This window comes from the organism of the source record quoted next, unplaced genomic scaffold (assembly GCF_019419815.1).
Source record: "Pyrus x bretschneideri cultivar Hongxiangsu unplaced genomic scaffold, Pyrus_bretschneideri_v1 Contig3, whole genome shotgun sequence".
Taxonomy (NCBI): Eukaryota; Viridiplantae; Streptophyta; class Magnoliopsida; order Rosales; family Rosaceae; genus Pyrus; species Pyrus x bretschneideri.
Window position 1 is genome coordinate 8,693,683 of NW_025999612.1, and position 24,638 is coordinate 8,718,320.

Sequence of the window (24,638 nt, forward strand, 5' to 3'; positions counted from 1 at the left end):
GAATAATTGAATGATGCACCGAAAGTGATAAAATCAATATACTTGCTACAAATGTGCCTACAAGAATTGATGTCCCTGTTGGACAGAATAATGTGGTGACAAATGATTTATATGTTGCACGCCTGAAGCATGGTACACCCTTAGATTCAGAAGGTTCAGTCATTTGAAAGAAGAAGAACATGACACTACTGAACTATTGCATTCCCAAAGCATAACTATTGCATGCCAGAAGCATGACAGTCGCCGCATGGATAAATGTCCCAGAAGGCCAATCCGTAGACATGGGAATGTTGGTGTCTCATGCATGAAGCATGATAGACGTATAGGTTCCAATGACTCAATGGAGATTAAAATCCAAGCTCTATAACGCTCAAGAGGAGGTTATGATCCGAATTCTCTAAATTATGGCTATCCTGAAAAAGATAGTGTAACGCCCTTGAAGAGGCAATGGATATCCAAAAGAACTGAAAATCTTTTATGCATGAGCATGCACATGAGAATATGGGATCACGGATTGATGATAACCAATGGTAATTTTTTGTTTTTACAAGTAGCTACTAAATTCATCAATGAGTTGTGTTGATATTGAGTCCCATTCTTTTTCCATCAACAAAATTATTGGCCAAAATGGAGAAAGGCAATTCCATTACAATTTTGTAAGAATGTGGAAAAATAGATCTATATACTTGAATTCAATACAAATAGCCAAAATATGTTGAACCAAGGAGGTTACATTGGACATTTGTAATACAGTGAAATATACTCACATGATATGACACAAGGTTACTAATTGAAACCTGAAATTAAACTCTTGTAAACAAGTTCAAATGAATGGAGAATTATATACGAAGGGTTTTAAGTCGCCCGCATCTTATGTCCATAAGTAAATCCTTCAAGTATACATTGAAGCAAATTGCTTTGAATAAATTCCAAAGGAAAATGTGTCATGAAGTGTAGAAAATCCATGAAGGATTTAGATTGCTTGAAGTAAGTCATGGAAAGATAAAGCATAAATTATGTACTCAATACCAATGGATGGTATAAATTGCCTTAGTGAGTACCATCATTATGATATTGTTGCAACATACTAAAATCTCTTGCAAGAGTCGATGACATTAAATTAGAACTCCTGAAGAGATGATGATATTAAATAAAGATTCCTGAAGAGTTAAGAAAGATTATAAAGTGTTGAGAGAAATATTGTCTCGAGATGCAGATCGAACAATATGCCAACACGAATCTTATCCATGATGTTTATGATATTAAAGAATCATATGGATTGAAGATTATGAGTTGAATGCTCAAATTATTTAGACACTAGGAATGATCATTTATCTTTGTGTGGGTAAAAATAAATTGATATTTGGTCTAGAAGTATCACATCTTAGTGAAGTATATGCTTTATTGTATTTGACACAATACATTGAATGAAATAAAGCTTATCTATTAATATCTCCAAGAAATTACATACATATACATACGCATGAGTTAAAATGAAAAAACAGGAGCGAGCCTTCACAAATGTTGCTCATGTGAAACCTCAGTACTTGACAGTACACTAGAAGGGGAAGACATATATTGGCCTCGAAATCGAGCCATGAATCTTTGGTGATCACTTTGAATCCGACTTTCGGATTCCTACAACTGGTTGAGCTTTCTCTTCATGCTCGTCGAGTAAATATTTGTGAGTTTGTGCAACTCTTTATTCTCGTACTTGAGCCCTCTAATCTCTTATCGAAGACTTGCCACCTCAACCATTAATGATTCGACTTGGCTAGATCGAGCAAGTAGACGCTGGCTTATATTGGATACAGAACTTGCACATTGAACACTAAAAGCCAAAGAGTCTTGAACAACCGATTCATCAGTCCTCTTTACATTCTTTTATCTCTGGGAGTGAGAAGGTTCCTGCCTACTACTGTAACCGTTATTTCATCCCTCATCACATAGTCTCCAACTGTAAGAGGGTCATTTGAAGATAAGAAATATGGGCGCCATATATTATCCTGACACGACTCGTCTATATCACTCCTAAGACTCAAATCTAAGCAAATGTTAGATGGGCAAGCCATTTTCAGAAATTGATGAAAGAAAAGGGTTGGAAATAGTGAAATTTCAGAAATACAAAAGAGACAATTTTCACAGGTGGGCAATCTTCAAAGCATGCGTTTTGAATACATTTGATGCCTCTATAAAAGGAGAGGCAACATAGCCACCTATTCAAAAATCGAAGGGACGTCACTCTCCGAAATTCAAAAGCCAGATTTTCCTGCACCAAGTCCATCAACACTTTTCAGATGCAATTTCAGCTTTTCGGATATCACGTGCAACTTTGTCAAAGATATCTGACAGAGTTGAAAACGCGTGAATTTCACCATTCTAACTACAACAATGTTGCCGACAAGCGTGAGTAACAAGGCCATATCCATACCATTACCTGCTATTAGGAAATCCCTATATATGTCGATATTCATCCTCCATGGCAAGGCACACATCCAAAACGTCTAACTCTCATTCTTTGCCGAGAATGTATCTGCAACCAAACCTCTCAATATATTTAGTTTTCTTTCTCCGAGAATACTTTTTCAACCAAGTCTCTAAAAATGCCAAACTCATTTCCTCAGCAAGAAACCCCTTTCGATAAAAAATGTTTACACCAACATCAAAATCTTATACTCATTCCTTCAAGAGCAAAAGTATCTCATATCATCAGGGACGAAAGTAAGAGTATCCCATATCATGCAATCTCTCAGTTCTTTACTTTGCCCTTGTTTTTACCTGCAAGACAAGGAGAAAGAAAACAATCAGTCAGAACCTGAAATCAAACTTCCAGTAAGAAACCGATTGCCTGGAACCTTTCCTGATTACTTACCTAGTATTGCTCTCGAGTAACCATCTTCAACTGTTGATGGAACTGGATCTCAAGTCATTAACATCGCAGAATAATTGGTCCGATGTTGGCTTTTTACACTGAAGCTGCCAAGCATGGATGAGTCACCAAGAAGTGATGAACCACCCAAATGCAAAGGTTGAGCACCACTTCTACTGTGTAAGAGACTGAAGCAGAAGGATCAACGATAAGCCCATATAATCCAAAAGGAGAAAATTGGTGGCTGACTGAGCGAATGGAAGACCAAGCCTCGCCGGCCCTTCAAGAAACCTTCCAACCTAGTTCAAGATCAAGCTGTTAAAAGTCAACAACAAGTAAATCAAGTGAAAAAGGTATACCATCTTTGGGTGAAACATCAGCTTAAAGAATTCGAAATCAGGGGGAGAAACTCATCAAAGGGAGCACCCAAAAACAGATTAAGATTTTAAGGTTTTCCAGAGAAGATGCCACATCTACCTGGGGAAAACTAGAGAACATACCACTTCTACCTAGGGACAGATAAAGCAAGTGAAAATGATTAGAGTGATAGTCAACAATGGCATTACATCTTATGGCCATCCAAGGGGGGAGTGTTGTAAAACATTGAATGTGGATGACTGGCAAATGTGGTGGAATGTTAGGTGGCTCCACTAAGAAGATGCCATTCTACTAAGAGCCACCATTGCTCCTAGTTTTTCTATAAAAAGAAGATGAGGGAATAGAGCAATAAAACCCAAGTGATACGGCTCAAAGGCTAAGAAGGAAGAGATGATACATGGTAGAGAGAGGAAGGAATGAAGAGAAAGAAAGAAAAGAGAAGAAGAAGAAATAAGAGATAGAGAGAATTATCTTTGTACTCCTATTATTCCAAATTATAAATGAAAACACCACTGTTGCTCTGAGGACGTGCTCCAGTCACACTGACTATAGAGGAACCTCATAAATTTTGTATCTTGTTTTATTCATTTCACTGCACACATCGTCGATTATACAACATAAACGTATTAATAACATGTTCATCATTTTATAAAAACACTATTAAACCCCTACCCCCATTTATCTCCCACTTTCTATGCGACCCTGTTTCTCACTCCCCTGTTCTTCTCCATCTTCCATTTCATTTCTCTTATCGTCTTCTGCACCGACCGCTATGGTTGGAAACATAGAGTATCAGGGGGAGCACTACAGAGTTGTGGTGATGGAGGAAGGGCAAGAGGACTAGTCGTCTCCTCTCGACCACGTCACGTCTCTTCTCGTTTGGAGCGTAAATTTCAATTTCCATTGATTTTGTAAGGTTTGGAGATTGAGAGCGTCATCACAGTGGTAATCAACTTTTTAATTTCTTTCTTTTGACCTTGAACTTCATTGGTTGATAGTTGCTACAAGCGCAAGTGATTTGTTGCAGTAATACAGAATCTAGAGATTCATAGCTTGTGGAACAAGAACAACTGCAAGGTTACTAGTCTTCTTTTATGCGGTCTACATTTTCGTGCTCTCATACTTGCACTAGACAATTTTTGAAAAACTACCCCTTTCTCCAGGTTAGTTTCCTTCATTTTCCTGCTGAATTTTCTCTTTTACTTGGACCTCCGTCGTTTGATTTTCTCGATGCAAGTGTGTATCTATCAATTGTTAAGGAATCATGGAATGCTTTACGTCCGCTGATACTGATTTTCTATGGGCGTTGTTGAGTTGAAGGTAATCTTAGTCTATTAAAATTCATGATTTTCACAAGTTTAATTAAGGTATTCGATTCTGGGATTTTGGATTGCCAAAGTAACACATTTTGCTGCTAAAGGAAGTTTCAGAGAGACTAGGGGTGGAAACAAGATAAGAATAAAGGGAAATTTTATTGAGACTTATTTATCATCTTTTTACATTCAACTTATCTTTTTTTTTTTTTTTTTTTTTTTTTTATCTTGATATTCCGAAAGTGCCTAACAAATCGCTTTTTACACCCATAATGAAAAAGAACAAAAAAAATAAAATTACAACACTAAGAAATTTTGACCACCCCATCTCTCCAAACCCCAACCACTCTTAATTTCTACCCGTCCCTAAGCCCCCACTGCCGCCTCTCCTACCACCCACAACGAAAACTCCAAAGATCTCAAGCATTACTCACTCTAACTTGTCATACAAGGACTGGATAGTTAGACAAAAGGTATTCAAGAATTTCATTACTCATTCTAATTTGTCGCAATGAAGAACTTTGAGGGACTTGAAACAGGGAATGTGTCTACAAGAGTGTAGACTTGGATTGTCAAAACTCATTAAGTTCTCCCATGCATAATGCAAGAACTGCTCCAACATAGACCTTTTATTTCATTATTTGCATTGATACTAATACGTAATAGCTTGCGGGCAAATGCATATTGTTGGAAGCTAGCAAAACCGTCAGTGAAAAACTCCAACTCAATTGTTTGAACTCTCTTTTCTAATGCAAACTGAATCCAACTATGAATGGAACTTCCATTGCAAAAACCTAGAAAGAAGCAAGCCTTGATACTTGTAGTTGCTGCATGCTTGAGCAGCAAGAGAGAATGTACAAACAAGAAAGATTAGATGGGGATGGTGATGGTTGAGATATTTGGGGTTTTCATTGTGCGTGGCAGGGAATGTGGATGTGGGGGGTTGGAGAGGGGTATAAATTGAGAGTGGTTGGAAGTTGGAAAGATGGGGTGGCAGGAGTTTCTTAGTTCTTATTTTTATTTGTTATTCTTTTTCATTTTGAGTGTAAAGAGAGAATTACTGGGCACATTCAGAATTTCAAGATAAAAAATAATAAGATTAGTGTAGAAAGAGAATCAATGAGTGTAAATAAAATTTCTCAAGAGGATAATAATGGTGTGATGATGTGATAAAGGTTATTTTAGAAATAATAGTGGGTGGAAAAATAGAATTTTTTTTATTTTTTTATTTTTATAGTGAGTGAGATTATAATGTGGTAGGGAAATAGGACAATGAGGTTAGTCTTCTAGTAGCACTAATAATTAAATGCATATAAATTTTAAAAACAAGGGTAAATTACATTTTGCCAATTTTTGCTTGAGTATAATTGCAATTTCATACATCTTTAAAATATTTCATTCACATACTTTTTTTAATATTTCATTTAAACCTCATACAATTGTCTCTTTTTCTAATTAGTTTTAAACATAATAAAGAGTTGGAGGAGGTCGCCGGGATTAGGTGGGAGGGCGACAGTGATGTTTGTAGGGGAAGGGGCTGTAGGTTCCATCTTTTTTTTTTTTCTTCTGGGTAATCTGCTTCAGATCATATATATATATTTGGTTGCCTCTTGTGTTGAAAACAAATATGGGTTTTTTGGGGGTGGGATGTTTGATCATCTCTAGCTACTGGTTGTTTTGGGGTGGGGCGGGGGGTGCGGCGGGTTGGTTACAGGTGAGGCCGTGAGGGGAAGAATGATGTTGTAGGTAAATTGTAGTAGTGGTGAGGCCCATTATTAAATGTTTTAAAAATACTAACATAATTTTTTTGAAATTTTTTTTCCTATGTGGGATGTCAATGAAATTCACGTCAGCAAAAATGTGGGCCTTATAAGTGTAGCGTCATTATTTAACAGTTAAATTGACGGTATGATTACCGAATGTATGAAATTGCAATAAAAGTCAAATTTATGTATGAAATTGAAACGTTTTAAAGATAATGTATAAGGTTGCAATTGCACCAAAATCTAAGGGGGCAAAATGGAATTTCACCAAAAAACAATATAGCAATTTAGTCATCAACTACTTCATACTTTTCCACATTTTATTTAAATTCTTTTTGTGTTGTTTTTTATTTTTTTGGATATTTCAAAATTTTGTGGGTTTTCTTAGGGCTGGGCATTAAAAAAAAAAAAAAAGGACTAAACTGCCAAAACCGCACTAGCGGTTTGGTTTAGTCTGTTTGTTTTTTTTTTTTTTCGTTTTTTAATTTTTGGTGATTAAACCGAATCGTACCGACCTTAATTATTTTGACAAGTGGTTTTCAAAATTCTTAGGATGTGGTTAACCGAACCAACCCAAATATATTTATTTTATTTTTTTAGTCATAATTAATATATATAGTAATATAAATAATTAGGTATTTAAGAGTTACTGTGTACTCACCGCATGAAAACAAAACTTGATTAGTTTAAAAGTCAATTTTCCTTTCATTCAAAAAGCAAACATCAAAAAGGAAAGGCAACCTTTATGTGCCTAAAAAGCATAGAGGAACGAAATTATGAAGGCCATTAGCATCTCCCATCTGGAAAAAGAGCAATCAGCTCTCCCATTTTGGGAGATAGAAGCAGACACAATGTGTGAGAAAAATAGGGGCCATCATTTGGAGAAGGTAGTGCTCTTTAGTGCTCTTCTTGGGCTGCATCATTTATGTTTTTCTTTGAGCTATCACACATCTTAGAGCTTCATTATGTAGTTTTTGGGAAAGAAATTTGTTATGTATTTTGGTCTTCACACAAATCGAAAGACGATCCAAATTGACCTGCCATTGCTGGTTAATCGACCTTATCTGTTTTAGATCCAATTGATTTGTTTCAATTTGCAATTTTGACCCCAAACTGACATAAACCAACCCGCACAAACCCCTAGGTTTTCTTTTGGTTTTCTTCTTCACTTGAAAATGAAAGGTCTTAGGTTTCTTACATCCGTTAAAAAATCTATTAAGTTAACCGTTAAATGATGATGTGGCAAATGTAGCGTTCACATTTGCGCTGACATGGATGCCAACTTTGCACCATGTGAATAAAAAATAATAGAAAAGTATTATTTAATAAAAATCAAATTTTTATAATTAAAAACTTAAAAAGAGGATCTGGGCAGCTTGGTGAAGGAATTTTTTTTTTTTTTTGGTCACCATCCTTAATAATCTAGTTCTCTTCATCAGTTCACACTTTTATACGCTTCCAATCACCACCACCAGAATCTATGATCTCACAGCTTGCTCGTAGCTAGGTCCGTTCCGTCACTCCCGAGTTTGATCTTGACATGACTTAGTAGGGCGAGAGGCAAATCTGGCGCTGGGGCTCCACCTGGTTCAGCCCCAACACCTCGATTCCATCCAACGAGGTGGATGTGGACAACCCCCGCCTTGATGTTCTTGTGCTAGAGCTCCGTGTGGTTCGCAGCTGATGAGGTTTCGAAAAACTTGCTAAGATAGTGATTGACGGCGACGCTGAACAAGGAGGAATCGTTGTCAGTACGGGAAGCTGTAGCAGTGCAAGAGGTTGCTGCGACAGCATCGTCTGTGATGGAAAAAGTCGACGATGGGGGAGAAGAAACAGGAAATAACGTTTCGTTCGGAGAAACGGAAGTAGTAGAGCGACCTAAAGTGCTTTATAGAAAGTAGTCCCATGCAGGGTGCGGCGTCGGGGACGACAAAGCCGGTAATGATGTCGTTGATGGACTTGTTAGAGATGAACATGCATAAGGGGATGGAGTCGAATCAAGGAGGAGGCGGCGGCGAAAGAAGCTTCCCAAACCAAGAATCAAATTTTTGGTTGCAGACAAGCACATAGGAAATGGGATGGAGTCGAGGAGAAGATGGGGTTATTGGGGCAAGCTTTGCCTAGATCCTCTTTTCAATTTTATTAGTTTTTAATTATACCAAAATTGATTTTTTTACTAACTAATCCTTTTTTCATTATTTTTAATTCAAAAGGTGCAAGGTTGGCATCCATGTCAACACAAATGTAGACTTTATTTTTGTCACGTCATCACTTAACGATTAACTTAACAGATTTTTTAACGGATGTATGAAACTGAAAAGAAATATAACTAAAGGTATGAAATTGAAATATTTTAAAAATATTGTATGAAGTTACAATTGACCCCAAACTTGAGGGGTAAAATGTAATTTACCCATGATTAATTTTACACGCAAAATAAATAGAAATAAGGAAAAGAAAACATCCCCAAAACTATTCACAAATATAAACATTGTCGCCAAACATCTCTCTCTGTGGCAAACACAAAACCATGAAACGCCGATTTGAAGGCGGACCAGGAGAATCCGCGGAGGGGGAGAATCCAATTCCGGCCCAACCCACAAAGCTCCGAGGTGAGATTCGGACTCCTAGTATTGGTATTCTGTTCAATTTTAGGTTTTAGGGTTTGTGAGGGGACGATTCTCTGTTTCAATTTTTGCTTTTAGGGGAAGATTGGCAGCAGCATTGTGTTTAATTAGGGTTTCATGCATTTCAATTCCGGCTGCATATGTTTGTTGCAATCTGCACCCTGTTTTTAAGGTTTTGCTTGACTTGATGCCTAATTTTGTTTAGTGTTTAATTATTAATAGCCAGAGATTTAATTTACAATGAATTTTAAACCGAATTGTGTAGCTAAGCTAGATACTCATTTCTCAATCAATTAAGTATCGCACTGTCTTCTTGAGGACTGCTTTTGCTGCTTCAGATGTCAGAAACACGAAATTCTTATAACTCCTGTCAACAAAATTAAAGCAGAACTTATAGAACTTGGGAAGATAATACTTACACAGTTAAAGCAGAACTTACAGAGCTTTTAGAACCTTAAGAACTATCGGGAGGAAAGTCTGAGACATACCTGTAGGAATTACCCACCCACATAGGGATTGCAATTCGTTTAGTTTCGTCTTCCCTCACGAGCTTCTCGTTTCTTTTATGATGTTGTGTTTGAGAATAGTATGAATAGGGAGAGTAGCAGTTTTTCAGTTCTCCATTGAAAACGTGTTTCATATTTCTGAGAGTGTGAGAGTGGGAATTGTAAATTAACTTATTAAAAATGCTATTAATTGTGAAAGGTCAAATTTTTTTTGCTTTCATATATTAGGTATCTTACCAGTTATTAGGTATTGGTACAGTGTGTGTTCTCTTTCTAATATTAAAGTGGTCTCAAGTGACGAATGTCCTCACTCTCATAATTTGTTGAAACATATTTAGTTCTTTTTTTTTTTTTTTTTGTTATGCCCCACATGAGCTAAATCTTTGGTCCGCCACTAATTAATGTATCTGTACATTTTCTCTAAAACACAGATGCAGATAAGAATAAAGAAAAAATTTCTGTTAAAGACTCCGACGACCCATCTCACAAAAGTAGAGGCTGCTCAAGACTCTCAGACTCAACTCCAGCTTGAGGAGAAGAATACTCTTCCATCTTTTCTCAAGGAGGACAATAATCCCACATGCCTAGCCCGTCCTAAACTCATAATCAAGCCAGGCACATTTTCCTCTATGCCGTCTACTTGTCCAATTTGCTCTGAGTATGGACACTTTCCTGGTATGTGCCCCTGGAGGAAACGGCTCCCAAAGGGCGTAACTCAGGTTGGCAAGGGCTATGTAGTAAAGTGGGGGCGTGCTGTTTTTCTTGAGTGTGTTTATTGTTATGAGATTGGTACCCACATGCTTAATGACTGCCCGCATTTTAAAAAACTACTTGAGGAAAATGGAGGGGATGCGCCCTTGCACCTCTGTTTCCTCGGTCATAGACCACTTGCTGATTCCTGAAGCTGAGGAGGACTATGAAAATAGACTGCGTTTTCAAGTGAGTCGGTTTTACATATGGTATAGAAAAATGTGCAATTTTTTTTTATTGTTGTCATCAAATAAGGGTCATATTTAGCTGATTAAGAAGATATTCAATAACTATCTAATTAAATCAGCTCTTACATAAAATTTATAATGTCTGCGATCCCAAAAAATTGTCGTATGGAAAATATATGCATTTTTTGTTTCTTCTTTCTCTTCGTTCATTATTTTTCATTACGAGCAGGGCAAATCAAATTTTCAGACAAGGATGATGTTTTTGTACTACAATGTGTCCGAAAGGAGTGGACCAACAGTGGCTTGCCATGTTACAAAAGGTCAAACATGCAAACAAATTCAACTAGAAAAGTTCAATGTAATAGTCCACATCATTCGGCAGCGAATGTTTCCTCTTGCAAAGTTTGTCCATTGGGGTATAGCTCTGGAGAGCTGAGGGAGGCAGCAACACATATGAAACCAGCATATTTTCATTCTTTTTCTGCCTCGAAACAAGCATTTCATCAACCCTTGAAATTTTCCCAAACATTTTTTCGCACAATTACACAGATCTTCAGCATTTCGCTTGGAACTGTCACATTTCTTTTTTTTCCAATATATGGAACAATGCTACTCTTACTCATCCTCGAGTTTGAGTACTGATCAATGAGTGTAGCTTTCCTTGATCAACAAGTCTAGCTTTCGATTTTATCAGGTTTCTAGAACTAACAAAAGTTTTGTGATTTGGCAGGCCGGCCACTCGTGTAGAACAAGTAACTATTTATTACTTGTGTAGAACGTAATTGAGCATGAAGTATAAGTGTTAGTAATAAGAACTTGACGATTGAAAGAGCGAGATCGAGAATACAAGGGGGCCTGAACGGCTGAACCCAGGTGTTCTGGCTTACTTAGCTTATCCCCTCACTTGGTTATACAAATTGTTAACTTTAACTATGTAGTTGATACAACTTATTCTCAGTTCATGTAGATATGATTCGCTTATCTAAACTCCATATTATAATAGAACTCTCTTTGTCAACTAAAAGACGTGAAAAAATTATTTAGTTTTCTATCATAACAAAAAAGTTAAGGGTAGTAATGTAATTTCATAAAACATAATTTTGCTGTTTTTTGTTTAAGCATCACTTACAAATGATTTAAACATTTTTAATTTTAAAAATTAAAAAAAAAAAAAAAAAAACCTCCCTCCATCGCTCCTTACTCCCACATTCTCTTTCACTATCTTCCTCTTTCCTTCAATTTTAAAAACAAAAATGAGACATTTCACACACACTCTGTGTGTGGGCATACACTAGTTGTTTATTTATTTTAAAAGTTATTGTTGTTTTTTAATTTTGATACATGCTTTTGTACTCTTTTAATCTCAATAACTTCCATGTACACTCCAACTGGTCCTGCTAATAACGTTCATCTTACAAATAGATTATATTTTTTTCTATGTAATTTTTTTTTTTTCCTTCTGTTAAAGGAAAAACTTGTTGAATACCTGCCATCCGATTGGACTTAGTATGATGCAAGTGTCCAGAGCATTTCAGGCTTAGATATTCTTTTTCTGTTGTATTGAGGTATCACATATTTTGGCATATTCATAGGACCTCTCTACCTATGCTTGTCATCACCTAAGGGAAACTAATTTCTTGACTTATGATATGCAAGTTAAGGTGTCATTAGGGTTATTGTGTTCTTTCACTCTATATATGTCTGTTGGGGTTTTTGGAATTCTCAAATACGGACAGATCTTCGTGATGGAGAGGTCTGTTAGTACTTGCGTATTTAATTTTCATGCTTGTATGTTAAATCGAGTGATGACAGATATGAGATCGACATATATGTGAAAGTGCCTCATAAAGTTTTTTTTTATTTTATTTTTCTAAAAACAAGTTCTAGTTTTTGCAGGTTTGTGCTCTTTTGGTTGGTGGAAGTAAACTTTTACATACTTTCTCCAGGCATGGCTACTCTTATTCATCCTCGAGTAAGAGTAGCTTTTGACTATATCTTTAGTTTCTCTTAGGCATTTTTGTTCAATATGAATATTAGGACGTGTATCAAGTGAAAGTAACAAGTTTCAATCTGCCAGATTATACCTCTTGCTGAATCTGGAACAAAGATGGGGGACCGAATATAGCGGAATCGTGATGTCAAGAGACAGGATAAAGGATGGTGCGGTGCGGCTTAAAAATCAGAACTTGGGGAAGAGACGAATCGATATCTGTGAGTGTTGGGGTAGAAGAGAAAGAGTGTGTGTATGGCTGAGAAAACCAAACAATCGAAGTGAGAGCTGGCGACTCGATTAGGAAGGTTTATAATTGCTTCGCTGATGCTGTGTTTTATGTAAAATGGGGAAAAGAGAGGAGTGCTCAGATATCCTTGTTTTGCTTTTGGATGCTTTGATAAGTAGTGACAAACTGTTTTTTTTCATATGAATCAATATTTATTTTGTTTGTGCACATGTGATCGATTGCCTCTGTGACTAGGGCCTCTTCGTATTAATCTTATTGTATCCGAGTTCAAAACCTCTTCCGTTTTAGTGCAGTTTTAGACTAAAAGACAAATTCAAATTAAATACGCGGAAAAAGACCCAATTGATTGACTCTCATCCATCAATACTATTTTAAGAAAACACTCATTTTACCCTTTTTTTTTAACAAGTTTTAAAATAATTAAATGGGCCAAATCAGATAAATGATTTTAGTGGTCATAAGGTATTTGGATGATATGGTAAGAAAATTCAGATTTAAAATCTTGTAGTAAAGTTTTTTAAAATTTATTCCAAAATTTAACGTCTGTCCTTTTCCGTTAGCCTGCACGTGAGGGATCCCACTACCTGCATTAGAGTAGTTCCATCGGAGGTGGAATAGCCTAGCACCCTGTCCAAAACAAAGGCCAGCACCAGCACCCTGTCCAAGTGCTCCAGCCCGCAAAATAGTCTGGCACCCAGCCCAAGCCAGGCAACAGACCAACCTATTTCGGACAGACCCAGAAGCCGGCCTATTTGGCTGGCGCGTGCATAACACTCCCGACTAGGCGCGAGTAGGAGACAAGGGTGCAGGCGGCAAGGCCCGCTTGTCAGCCCACTTGTGTTTACCCGGATGAGGGCTACGTGGCCCTCCTCAAAGTCATTGGATTTCCAACGGTAAAAAAATTTTACGTTTGACTTTTAAAATGGACTGTCCGATCACAGATCAACGGTCCACGTTTTTTTCACCAAAAAAAAAAAAAGGCCCAACGGTCAGAATTTTGACCGTTGGCCACATGGCAGCTCTTGGCTCTTGGATTTGAATATTTTTCAAATCTAACGGTCCAGATTAATTGACAACATTAAAATTTATTAAAAATTATGAATTTTAAAAAAAAAAATACAGAAAAATTTTAAAAAATTAATTAATTTTTTCTATAAATACCTAACCCTCATCTTCCACCTTACACCACATTTCAATATTTTCTACACTTTCTACATTTGAATATTTTGTACACTTTGAGAGAAAAAATGACTTCATAGAAGCTCATTGAAGATGTTACGTTGTGTGAATGTTGGGTTCACACTATTCATGACCCGATTACGGGTAATGAGATGGATAAGCGAGAAATGTGGAGTAAAATTACGAAAGCGTTTTGCGATGTACATGGAAAAGATGCTAGATCTAGTCAAGGTCTTCAAGGTCGTTGGAAAAAACTCAACGCATCCGTTACTTGTTGGAAAAATGTCATCTCTCATGCTTCCAGCAATTTGCATAATGGGACAAGTTTAGCGGATCAGGTAACGATATTTTTATTTATTTATATGCATTCAATCCACATCAATATTTTAATTTATTTAATTTCTTATGTAATTTTTATGTAATTTCTTATGCAATTTCTTATGTAATTTCTTATGTAATTTATATGCCTCATCTCCACTCTCCACCTTCGTCAAGATTGACCAATTCTTCCTGTTGTGCCAACAACCTTTTCTACTGCTCTTGCAACTGTTTATACACTCTCCTTGAAGAAGACATTGTAAGAACTCAAGATTTGAAAACGATAAAGAAGGATTATGAGCTAAAAAAAAAAGATTGAGTTTAGTGTGAGGATGGATGTAGGGATGTAGGGTTTATATGGACAAAAAAAGAAAAGATGAGGTTTTGGACAATACCACGTGACACTACATGATTGGTTGAAAATCTTATTTAAATCTTGGCAAAATTATTGTAAACAGGAAGTGACACGTGACGTGTCGGGATTGGTTGAAAATCTTATCAGAAATCTATCTACAAAATAGTACGTTCGGATAATAACACGTGACGTGACAAGATTGGTTGAAAATCTTATCAAAATCTTGCATAAATTATTGTAAACAGGAAGTGACACGTGGTTTGTCGAGATTGGTTGAAAATCTTAGCGGAAATCTGTTCACAAAATAATACGTTCGGATAATGACACGTGGCGTAACGAGATTGGTTAAAAATCCTATCCGAAATTAAAACTATTTTTAAATTTATTATTTTATAAAAAAAATTATTTAATATTTTAAATGGACTGGGTGTCAGCGTATAGTCAAAGTTAGAAGGTGTATGGTTTTTTTTCCACTCTAGCCTACTTGCTAGCAGACCCCGTCGAAAGCTTAAGTTAAAGGTGTATGGTTTCTTTTCCAGTCTACTACCAAAGCAGCATTTTGATATCGATACGAAACCAAATTACCCATCAAACATATAATCAAAGAATTGCAAAAATTAGAGGTCCAGTTACAATATCTCAAATATTTAGGCAAAATTCCTACGAAACCCACATTTTCTTGGCACAATTCAAGAACATTAAAAAATTAATAAATTGGATGCAAGAACTAAATCAAGTCAATCAAATCCACGGTCAATTTGAATTGGCATAAAACAAATCACGAAATTAAACAGTTGAAATAGTAAACAAAATTCAACCCAAAACACCCAACTTTGTCACTCTCGAACCAAACAATTGCAAACCCAAATAAGAGAATACCAATTCAATCACAACAACAATTGAAAACAAAAACAAGAATTGGAATTCGTAAAAGATGAATTCAATCACAACAACAAACGACGGCAATTGAAGAACCAAACTGAAAGAGCGTGGGAAATTAGGAATCGATTTGGAGAGCGTTCCTTTCTGTGTTGAGTGATCGCCGTCAATCTCAAGAGTCGGTGGAAACTGGGTTTCTAGGTTGGAATGCAAGAATTGGAAAAATTGGGTTCAACGATTAAGGCGAATAAGAGGTTCATAGGGGGAGAGAGAGCGGAACAGTTTGGTCAATGAAACTCATGTGCAGCCTAACCGAGGAAGAACGAAAGTTTACACTATGTTTTGGACGGAAGAAATTAATTATTTTAATAATTCTAAATTTTTTATTAAGTGTTTAGTCACGTGACATAAATGTAGCAGTCACGTCAGCATAAATGAGAATCTCATATTTGCTATGTCATCACTTAACGGTTAATTTAACAGACTTTGTAACAGGTTATATGAAATTGAAATAAATATTATAATAAATATATAAAATTAAAATGTTTTAAATATATTATATAAAATTGTAATTGCACCGAAACCTAAGGAGATAAAATGCGATGTACCCAAAAAAAAGCACAAGACACGCATTTTGTGCGTTTGAGAATTTTCTGAATTGACAAACGGTCAATGATTATTTTTACACGCAAAATAAGTAAATAAATAAATAGAAACTAAGGAAAAGAAAGCATAATCTGTTAAGTGTGAAGGGTATTATAGTCAAATCCCTGAACGTTTAACTATCCCCAAAACTATTTCACTAAAATAAACAAAAGTTGTCGCCAAACCCAAACTCGTGCCCCCTTCTCTCCCTCTCTCTCTGACAAACGCAAAACCATGAAACGCCGGTTCGAAGGCGGACCAGGAGAACCCGCGGAGGGGGAGAGTCCAATTCCGGCCCAACCCACGAAGCTCCGAGGTGAGGTTCAGAGTCCTAGTATCGGTATGCTTTTCAATTTTAGTTTATAGGGTTTGTGAGAAGGACGATTATCTGTTTCAATTTTTGTTCTTAGGGTTTGTGTGGAGGAAGATTAGCAGCAGCATTATGTTTAATTAGGGTTTCATGCATTTCAATTGCGGCTGCATATGTTTTTAGGATTCCGGTGCTGGAATTTAATTAGGGTCCCAATTTTTTTCGGTGTTTAATTATTAATAGCTAGAGATTTATTTTACAATCAATTAAGTATTGCAACTTTGATTGGTTTTCCCAGTTACTGAGTAGAATTTTAAACCGAATTGTGTAGCTAAGCTAGATACTCATTTCTCAAGCAATTAAGTATCGCAGTTCTGTTTGATTTGGCCTGGCCGGCCACTCGTGCAGAAATATTTCAAGTAGCTATTTATTACCTGTGTAGAACGTAATTGAGCATGAAGTAGTAAAAAGTACTTGATGATTGAATGAGCGAGATCGAGAATACAAGTAAGGCCCTGAACCCAGATGTTCTGGCTTACTTAGCTTATACCCTCACTTGGTTATACAAAGAGTTAACTTTAACTATGTAGTTGATACAGCTTGTAGGCTAATAAGACTATAGGTTAATATTTGTGCGTTCACATAAAACAAATCTATACCGTTGAAAACTAAAATGCATTATTGGATAATTGTAAATTAACTTGTTAAAAATGCTATCAATTGTGAAAGGTCAAAATTTTTTACTTCATATTTTAGGTTTCTTACCAGTTATTAGTTATTGGTATAGTGTTTGTTCTCTTTCTAATATTGAAGTGGTCTCAAGTTACGAATGTCCTCACTCTCATAATTTGTTGAAACATATTCAGTTAATTTGGTTTTTTTTTTTTTTTTTTTTGAGCTAAATCTTTGGTTCGCCACTGATTAATGTATCAATGCTTTTCTCTAAAACACAGATGCAGGTAAGAATAAAGAAATAGATTCTGTTAAAGACTCTCCAACGACTCATCTCACAAAAGTAGAGGCTGCTCAAGACTCTCAGACTCAATTCCAGCTTGAGGAGGAGGATACTGTTCCAACTTTTCTCAAGGAGGACAATAATCCCACTTGCTTAGCTGATGAACTCATAAACAAGCCAGGCACATTTTCCTCTATGCCGTCTAGTTGTGAAATTTGCTCTAAGCCTGACCACTGGTATGATATGTGCCCCTGGAGGAAACGGCTCCCAAAAGGCGTTACTCAGGTTGGCAAGGGCTATGTAGTAGAGCGTGGTCGTGCTGTTCGCCTTGAGTGTGTTTATTGTCATGAGATTGGTACCCACATGCTTAATGACTGCCCGCATTTTAAAAAACTACTTGAGGAAAATGGAGGGGATGCGCCCTGGCACCTCTGTTTCCTCGGTCATAGACCACTTGCTGATTGCTGAAGCTGAGGAGGACTGGGTGCACGTGTGCTGCAGCTTTTGAATTACCATTTCATTTTAGTGCTTTAGGTTACATATATGTTGTTATCTTTTTCTTCTGCAACAGAGTTTGGGACTTCATCTACATTTCCTACCTCTTCAACTATCTCTTCAGTTGTTATCTTTTCCTTCTTCAAGCCATCTTCGCAAGGGTCATAGGGTCGAAAATAGCTTGAGGGTCGTAGGGTCGAAAATAGCTTGAACTGACACAAAAACCGTATCCAACTGAGGGTTAGGCCAAAGGGCTTGTGGATCCTATGGGACCAAAACCAGCCAATCAGGCTAGCAAGCTGACCATCTCCAGCCAGCCCACTTTTTTTTTTTTTTTTTTTTTTTTGAGGATATTTTTCGCCCAGCCTATTTTGTTTTTGGATGATTTTTTTTTTTTTTTACCAGCCTACTTTTTTTTTGGACATTTTTTTTTTAAATTCTAATTTTTTTCCTACACCATTTCTCACATACTTTTCACAATTCTATACTATCTTATCTCATTTCTAATAATCTTCCTATGTCCCAAAATCTTATTTTAATTTAATTAACTATATTAATTTAATTAAAATAATAAATTATGTTTGGCCTATGACTCTTTGGCCTTCCCAGTTGGAGATGATTTTTTGTCACAGAGCTATATTCGGCCTATGGCCTTTGGCTCATTCGATTGGAGATGATGTGAAATATGACCTGACAGTGTTCATTAAAATATAATTTTTTAGAGGGCTATAGGACCAAAGAGTCATTTGACCCCCTCCTTTCGTTGGAGATGGCCTAATAGATTACAAAGGGATTGACTTCCAAACCCTTCCGTATGGGAGCTGGCAGGAGGAGCTGCCCAGCAATTCAGTTTTCCTCGGTTATTATTGAGCTTGCTTTGGCAAATGTAGTGCAGAAGTTCGATCGGAAACTGCCAACATCAGCTGAAGATTTAGATATGGCTTGCGTAAAGGATCTCCTCTTGAACTCCATTGCTGTTCCACATCGATCGTCAGCTTGCAAGGGTTTGCATACATTGGGTATGCAGATCATATGGAGGCCTTGGCTACTCTTGTGGGTGTCCAGTTGGTGCAGCAGCTCTCTCAATAAATCCTGGATTTTGTTTCAAGGTCGATTATTTAAAGGTGGTCATACTGCTCCAGCAAGTACGTACCCTCTCTTTTTAGTTAGGCATTTTCTTATGTCTATGGTGATTGCTTGCTTAACCGCACTAATCACGTTGATCCAATTTTTGCCTATCAACATCATATGTGCCTGCTTTCATCATCTTCTTGATCTTCAGCGAAACAATAACAAATTAAGTAAATAATAATTTTAAAAACTTATCAAATATTTGAAGGATTTTAACAATACAAATATATACTCTGTGTGTTTGTGTGTAGATAATTAATTAACATTAATTAGTTCGCTAATCATCGATGTTTTCGCAGGATATGTTTACTGCGGGTACTGATACCACGCATACAACCCTAGAGTGGGCGATGGCTGAGCTTACAAGGCATCCAAGGGTCATTGATAAGTCACAGACTGAGGGGAGGGGAATAGTTGCAAGCAAAACAGATAGAGAGGATGATTTGGTCGAAATGCACTACTCGAAGGCGGTGATCAAGGAAACTCTTCAGTTACACCCCCCAGTTCCGCTACTGATTTCCAGGCTGTCGACCGGAGATGTGAAAATACATGGTTGCAACATTAAAGCCAATACACAAGTACTGGTCAATGTATGGCAGACTGCAAGAGATCCTAAGCGTACTAAAAACCGAACATCGAAAGTACCCTCTCGAGGCCGTTGTTGTCCCGTACAAAATTCCATCTTTCTGAAGGTGTAAGGTAGAGAGGGAGCTGTAGGGTTCCAACAAGTGGTTTAGATTGGATTTGCTGTATTTGGTGTTGTACTGGTTTAAGAAGTTGCCGTACTTCAGTAAATAACTATTAATTTCCGATCGTCCGTATTGGATAAATACTTTTGCTGTATTGTATCTGTATTCTTGTATTGGGTTAGACAAGAATGTATGTACTTTTGTATATGCTATCATATGCTTGTGCATCTTTTTTCGAATCCAATGACGCTACAAACATTAAGAAATTAGGGAAATAACAGCAATTAAACACAGTAGGTAGCAGGTGTTCCAAATTCTCGCACCGAGCCAATTCAATAAAATTTCAATGCAAGAGTCGAGAACAATACGATTGTATCCACACACTCAAAAAACTACCATGAAAGAATAGCACTTGGAAAAGAAAAGGACAATCTCGATACAAGTACTTCGGTTCTACACAAATTCGGAGAAAAGGAGAAATACAACTTAGTTTTATCTAATTAAAAGTGAAAACGCACAAGTTGCTATGCTGCTCTGAATTTCATTGTGACCGCATTCAAATTGCAGAAAGCCTACCTACAGGTCAATGACACGAGATAGCTTCTGGATACGGTTCAATAAGAAGTCCCCTTGCTTGATGGTTGCTTGGTACAGTGAATTCTTAGCATCAGGACGATTGGTTTCTAAAACACCGGCAACTTTGTCAATCTTGCAATGAAGCTTCCCTGCTGCAATGAAACGAGATAGCTCCCTGTATGTCGTAGAATGGGTTAGATACATACAGAAAGCACTTAAAAGTAAAATACTTAACAGCATCTCCACGAAATCAGGGACCATATTTTTTTGAACTATATAAAGTAAACCTGAAACGAGGTAACCATAAGACTCAGTCACTTACAGATCAATGAAATCCACGGTCACGCCAAAAGCTTTAGCCATAGCTTCAATAGTAACACTCTTGTAGGACTCCAAGAACTGAGAATAAACAGTAGTTCTGATCTCCCTCATGTAATACCTGAAGTGTGGGTGCAAATAACGGTCCAACTTTATCTGCTCTGTCAGGCCAGCTGAAAAACAAAAAAGAAAAGAAAGAAAGAAATTACAACTATGAAATTTATTGATTTGGTTGATATATGACAGGACCAAATTGAAGCTCAGGTAGCTTATGAACATGCAAACCAAAAGTCTAATATATCATGGCAATCATATAGATTAATATATCATGTCAGACATTTATCGCTGCATAGATCTACTTACCAAATGCTTTGAAAAATGATTTGTATTGGCAATCATATAGAGAGTTCAAAAACTCTGTAAGGTAGGGAATTTTCCCAATCACTGTCAATATTTCTGGAGCATCCACGACCTGAAACATATTGTTTGAAATTAATAATTGCTTGTAAGAACAAACATTACTAACACAATGGTAGAAACATATAAAACAAGAAGGCGAAATCACATAAACATGTGGTAAGAAAGCAGTTTACCTTTTGTTTTAAAGAAACTCTGTCCAACGATATAATGCTTGTAAGGACGGTATAAAATATGAAGATGTCATACGGAAATATCTCATAAGTGGTGAAGGTAGAAATGGAATCCAAGAACAGATCAGCAGCCTTCTTAAAATTGCGAGTGGACATGCAGTACAAGCCTTCATACACCTTTAAACGGTTCTTCCTTTCCCAATCACCTCCCTCTTCAAATAAACTGATATCATGATACAATGGTTACAAACAAAGCTCAACTACCAGATTTAAACAAAAAAATGCAGGTCACAGATCCATGTCACTAGTACTTACTTCTTCGCTTTGTCAATACTCTTAGAAATGAGGTCAAAATCCATGTAAAAGAAACCGAGTTGCAGTGTATAGAAGACCAAGTCCATCTTTTGCCCAACTGCAACTGTCTTGCTTTCCGTTACCTTGAGTTGTTCCAATGCTTTCTCCTAGGTTCATAAGGGAAGAAGTTTAAAGTCAAATTGGACAACACCACTAAAAGGGGGAAAATAAAAGGCAGATATGACTCGTGGAACAAATAAGTAACAACTTATATACCTTGTCGCCAATACGAATGAAAAACAGGGACTTGGCCAGATGAGCTTCTCGAACCTCGCTTTCCCCTAAGTTTTCTTCCGCATCAGCAATCCTAAACAAAGGCAACCAGATAAGCTATTTGGTAAAGGAAACTACTTGATCACAACAGCTATAATAATAGCACAAATAACAATGTTCTTCAAACTAGAAAATTCAAACACATATTGTCATTCTACTTAGGCCACTGTAAAAATCCCAACGGTTGGTCAACGTAGAACTCATACTCAATTAGCATCCAATCTCACAAAACTAAATCACCTGTGTGCCTAATTCAACAAGTTATCCAAGTTCTTTTCCGCATCAGCAATCCTAAACAAAGCCGACCATATAACTAGGTAACAGAAATTACTTGATCGCAATGGCTATAATAATAGTATAAACAACAATATTTTTCACACTATACAGTTCAAACAAATCTTGTCAACCTGCTTAATTAACAGTAAAACGCCCAACGGATTGCGAATAAGTCAATGGAGAAATCAGGCTTCATCAGCATCCGATCTAACAAAAATACATCACTTGTGTAAGCCTAGTTCAACAAGTTCCTAAGTAATTGCGAATTTTCATAGCTTCGAATCTCACAGTGAAGAGTTCAAAGCATAAATTTCAATCCCTATTCCTTTTTCTCACAATTCTCAGTAACCAAACAGAATCTGGACCAAAATCAAAATTAAAATTGGAAAAAAAAAAACCCAATAAAGCACTCACTTTTCATCAAGCTTCTTAAGCTCCTCCTGGTTCTTCGCCCTCATCGAGTCCATAACGCCCTGGTCCAGCTTGAGCACCGATTCGGCGACTAGGGTTTCGTACAACGGCGCCATATCTACAAAATCCCCCAAACCGAAACTCAATTCCCGATACGCAAAAACCGAAATTGAACTTACAGGCAATGCGAAAACCGGTTCAGTTTAGTAAAAAATCGGCGATGTTACCGTCGTCTTTGACGGAGGCAAAAACCTCCTCCCTGAGTTGGACCTTTTCGATGTCCGGGACATCGGAATGGGAGAGAAGGAAGAGTTTGTTTGCGAGCACGAGGTGCGGCTGCTGCGTCCCCTCTTGGGCTTCCATTTGGAATCGGTGGTGGAGACTCGGTCGGTGAGTTAGGTCTCCGAGTGGGGAGTTCTTTGTGTTTGCTTGAAGGAGGAGGAAGTGAAACGACAGTGTGTTTCGGCCTCGAGAGGGGTGTTTCTTCTCTCGCTCGGTGACAGGTTCGTCTTTTTCAACACGAAAGGTAAATTGGTAATTAAGGGAAGTAAAAGGTGGCTTTATAGTCTTTTTAGGACACGATAACTAGAGGTTGGCATTTGAACGGTGAACCGGACCGGATAGAACCGGAAAAATATTTAAAAAGTTGATCTTCAATTGAATTTGGTTACAAAAGTTAAAAAGTTACAAAATCGTATTTGACTCATAAATTCATAATGTGGCGGTGGAAGTTTCAATATATCTAGTGCATACCAAGTTAAATTTGCTTTTAATTTTTAACTCTTATGTATTAGAAGGGAATTTAAGTTCATTTTAAAGTTAAATATAGGAGTTTTTGTATCACATTTTTTTTTTTGAACAAATGATATTATCTACATTAAATAAGTAAGGGTGCGCTAAGTCTCACAATGAGTTAATAATAATATGGTTCAAATTCGCATTTTGCGAGAATCGAATCTAAGACCTCTAACTTACAAATGAAGAGAAATATCATTAGACTGTGGTACTAAGTGTAATAACATTTTAAGTCCAAAGTTATATTGAAAGGCAAATATAATTTCGCATTGAATATGATCTCAACTATTCCAGTACATTGTAGGCATGTTAAGTCAAAATTTAGGTAATTAGATACTTTCCGAATCTTCTTATTGGGGATCCGGGGAATTAATGAATAATAACCGTTCATCAAAGATCGTGCATCTATAATTGAATGTTTTTTATATTTTTAAAAGTAAAACACCTCGTTTTGCATGAAGAAATATTAAAAAAATTATGATCGCACGATTTTTGATGAACGATTATTATTCATTGATTCCCAGAATCCCCAATGAAAAGATCTAGAGATGATCTAATTCCAACATTTAGAGGTAAGTACAACTTTTGATTCCAAATTTTTCGGTTTTCTGAAGATAGCTTGACTTGAGCCACATGTTGATATATAAGTGATAACTCATTTTTCTTTTAAATCTAATATTAAAACCACGACATAATACTCCAATTTAATGATATTCTTACTCACTTGTCAATGAGAAATCTTGTTCTCGAATCATTTGTAGAGCCAAAACACCCACCTCTAAAGTTTAAATGGCGTATTCGTTGGGTCCACCCCCAATAGGAAATCGACAGTGGTGCTTCAAGGGCTGGGGGCTATTTTTGGCTACCAGTTTAAGTTCAACCTCTTGTCACATGATTTTACTCTATGATGCACGGTAAAAAAATTAATCGGTTATGGACTCGACCTTTCATTTGGTAATTGCAGATGAAACAAGAGTGGTTTTTCCGAGGGCCGATCGTAAGGTTTTAGAAGCTTTGTGCAAGACTCTGGACACAAATCCGTATAAAATCTAAATTTTGGTTGTTATATATATAAATATATATATATATATATTTTTTTGTACATAAATTGATATAGCGTAGTAAAAAAAAAAAAAAAAAAAGTAAAAATGATACTTGGTCTGAAACTCTTTAATTTTTAATAAAAAATAAAATAAAATATAAAAAGATGTGGAACTAGAGAACACTTACGCTAAAAGTTTAATTTGGTTATTAGGCCTTTAAATACACGCGAGCGCGCACACACACTCTTTATAAATAGGTAAAATAAAAATGTTTATCAAGGACCCTCCCAAACTAGGTGCCTGTGCGATGGCCCCACTTGCACATTCTCAAAACCGACTCTGGTTTCACTCCAAGGGCTAGGATTATTTTTGCCAGAAACTACACTCTTTTGCAATGTGATGTTAGTATACT

The 24,638-nt window shown here is 36.7% G+C and overlaps 3 protein-coding genes and 1 long non-coding RNA gene across 9 annotated transcripts; 2 read left to right on the forward strand and 2 right to left on the reverse strand.

The window, feature by feature from the left end:
• The first annotated feature begins 8,783 nt into the window (after positions 1-8,783).
• On the forward strand, positions 8,784-17,902 carry LOC103929113. 6 transcript variants are annotated; one of them, XR_007260170.1, is made up of 4 exons: positions 8,784-8,935; positions 9,888-10,395; positions 12,291-12,366; positions 12,472-12,841. XR_007260170.1 is itself a non-coding variant. In XM_048589371.1 (2 exons), the coding sequence occupies exons 1-2, from the start codon at positions 8,854-8,856 to the stop codon at positions 17,741-17,743; spliced, it is 552 nt and encodes a 183-aa protein (XP_048445328.1). In that variant the 5' UTR covers positions 8,785-8,853; the 3' UTR covers positions 17,744-17,902. The 6 variants fall into 6 exon arrangements, 3 of the variants coding, with proteins under 3 accessions (XP_048445328.1, XP_009336539.2, XP_009336535.2); XR_007260169.1 differs by lacking the exon at positions 12,291-12,366; XR_665772.3 differs by lacking the exons at positions 12,291-12,366; positions 12,472-12,841 and adding an exon at positions 10,624-11,066.
• On the reverse strand, positions 10,218-17,814 carry LOC125479676. The gene is made up of 2 exons (XR_007260171.1): positions 17,705-17,814; positions 10,218-10,319 (listed from the first exon to the last, which is right to left on the reverse strand). It is a non-coding gene; the product is annotated as an uncharacterized LOC125479676 (long non-coding RNA).
• A 682-nt stretch (positions 17,903-18,584) lies between the features above and the next one.
• LOC103937135 (cytochrome P450 736A117-like) lies at positions 18,585-19,599 on the forward strand. Its single transcript, XM_048589421.1, has 3 exons — positions 18,585-18,789; positions 18,836-18,915; positions 19,201-19,599. Exons 1-3 carry the CDS (start codon positions 18,585-18,587, stop codon positions 19,597-19,599), a joined length of 684 nt encoding a protein of 227 aa, XP_048445378.1.
• A 289-nt stretch (positions 19,600-19,888) lies between these two features.
• LOC103937136 (26S proteasome non-ATPase regulatory subunit 6 homolog) lies at positions 19,889-22,875 on the reverse strand. Its single transcript, XM_009347048.3, has 8 exons — positions 22,616-22,875; positions 22,392-22,506; positions 21,645-21,735; positions 21,390-21,535; positions 21,078-21,297; positions 20,848-20,956; positions 20,489-20,657; positions 19,889-20,341 (listed from the first exon to the last, which is right to left on the reverse strand). Exons 1-8 carry the CDS (start codon positions 22,749-22,751, stop codon positions 20,167-20,169), a joined length of 1,161 nt encoding a protein of 386 aa, XP_009345323.2. The 5' UTR covers positions 22,752-22,875; the 3' UTR covers positions 19,889-20,166.
• Positions 22,876-24,638: the final 1,763 nt, after the last annotated feature.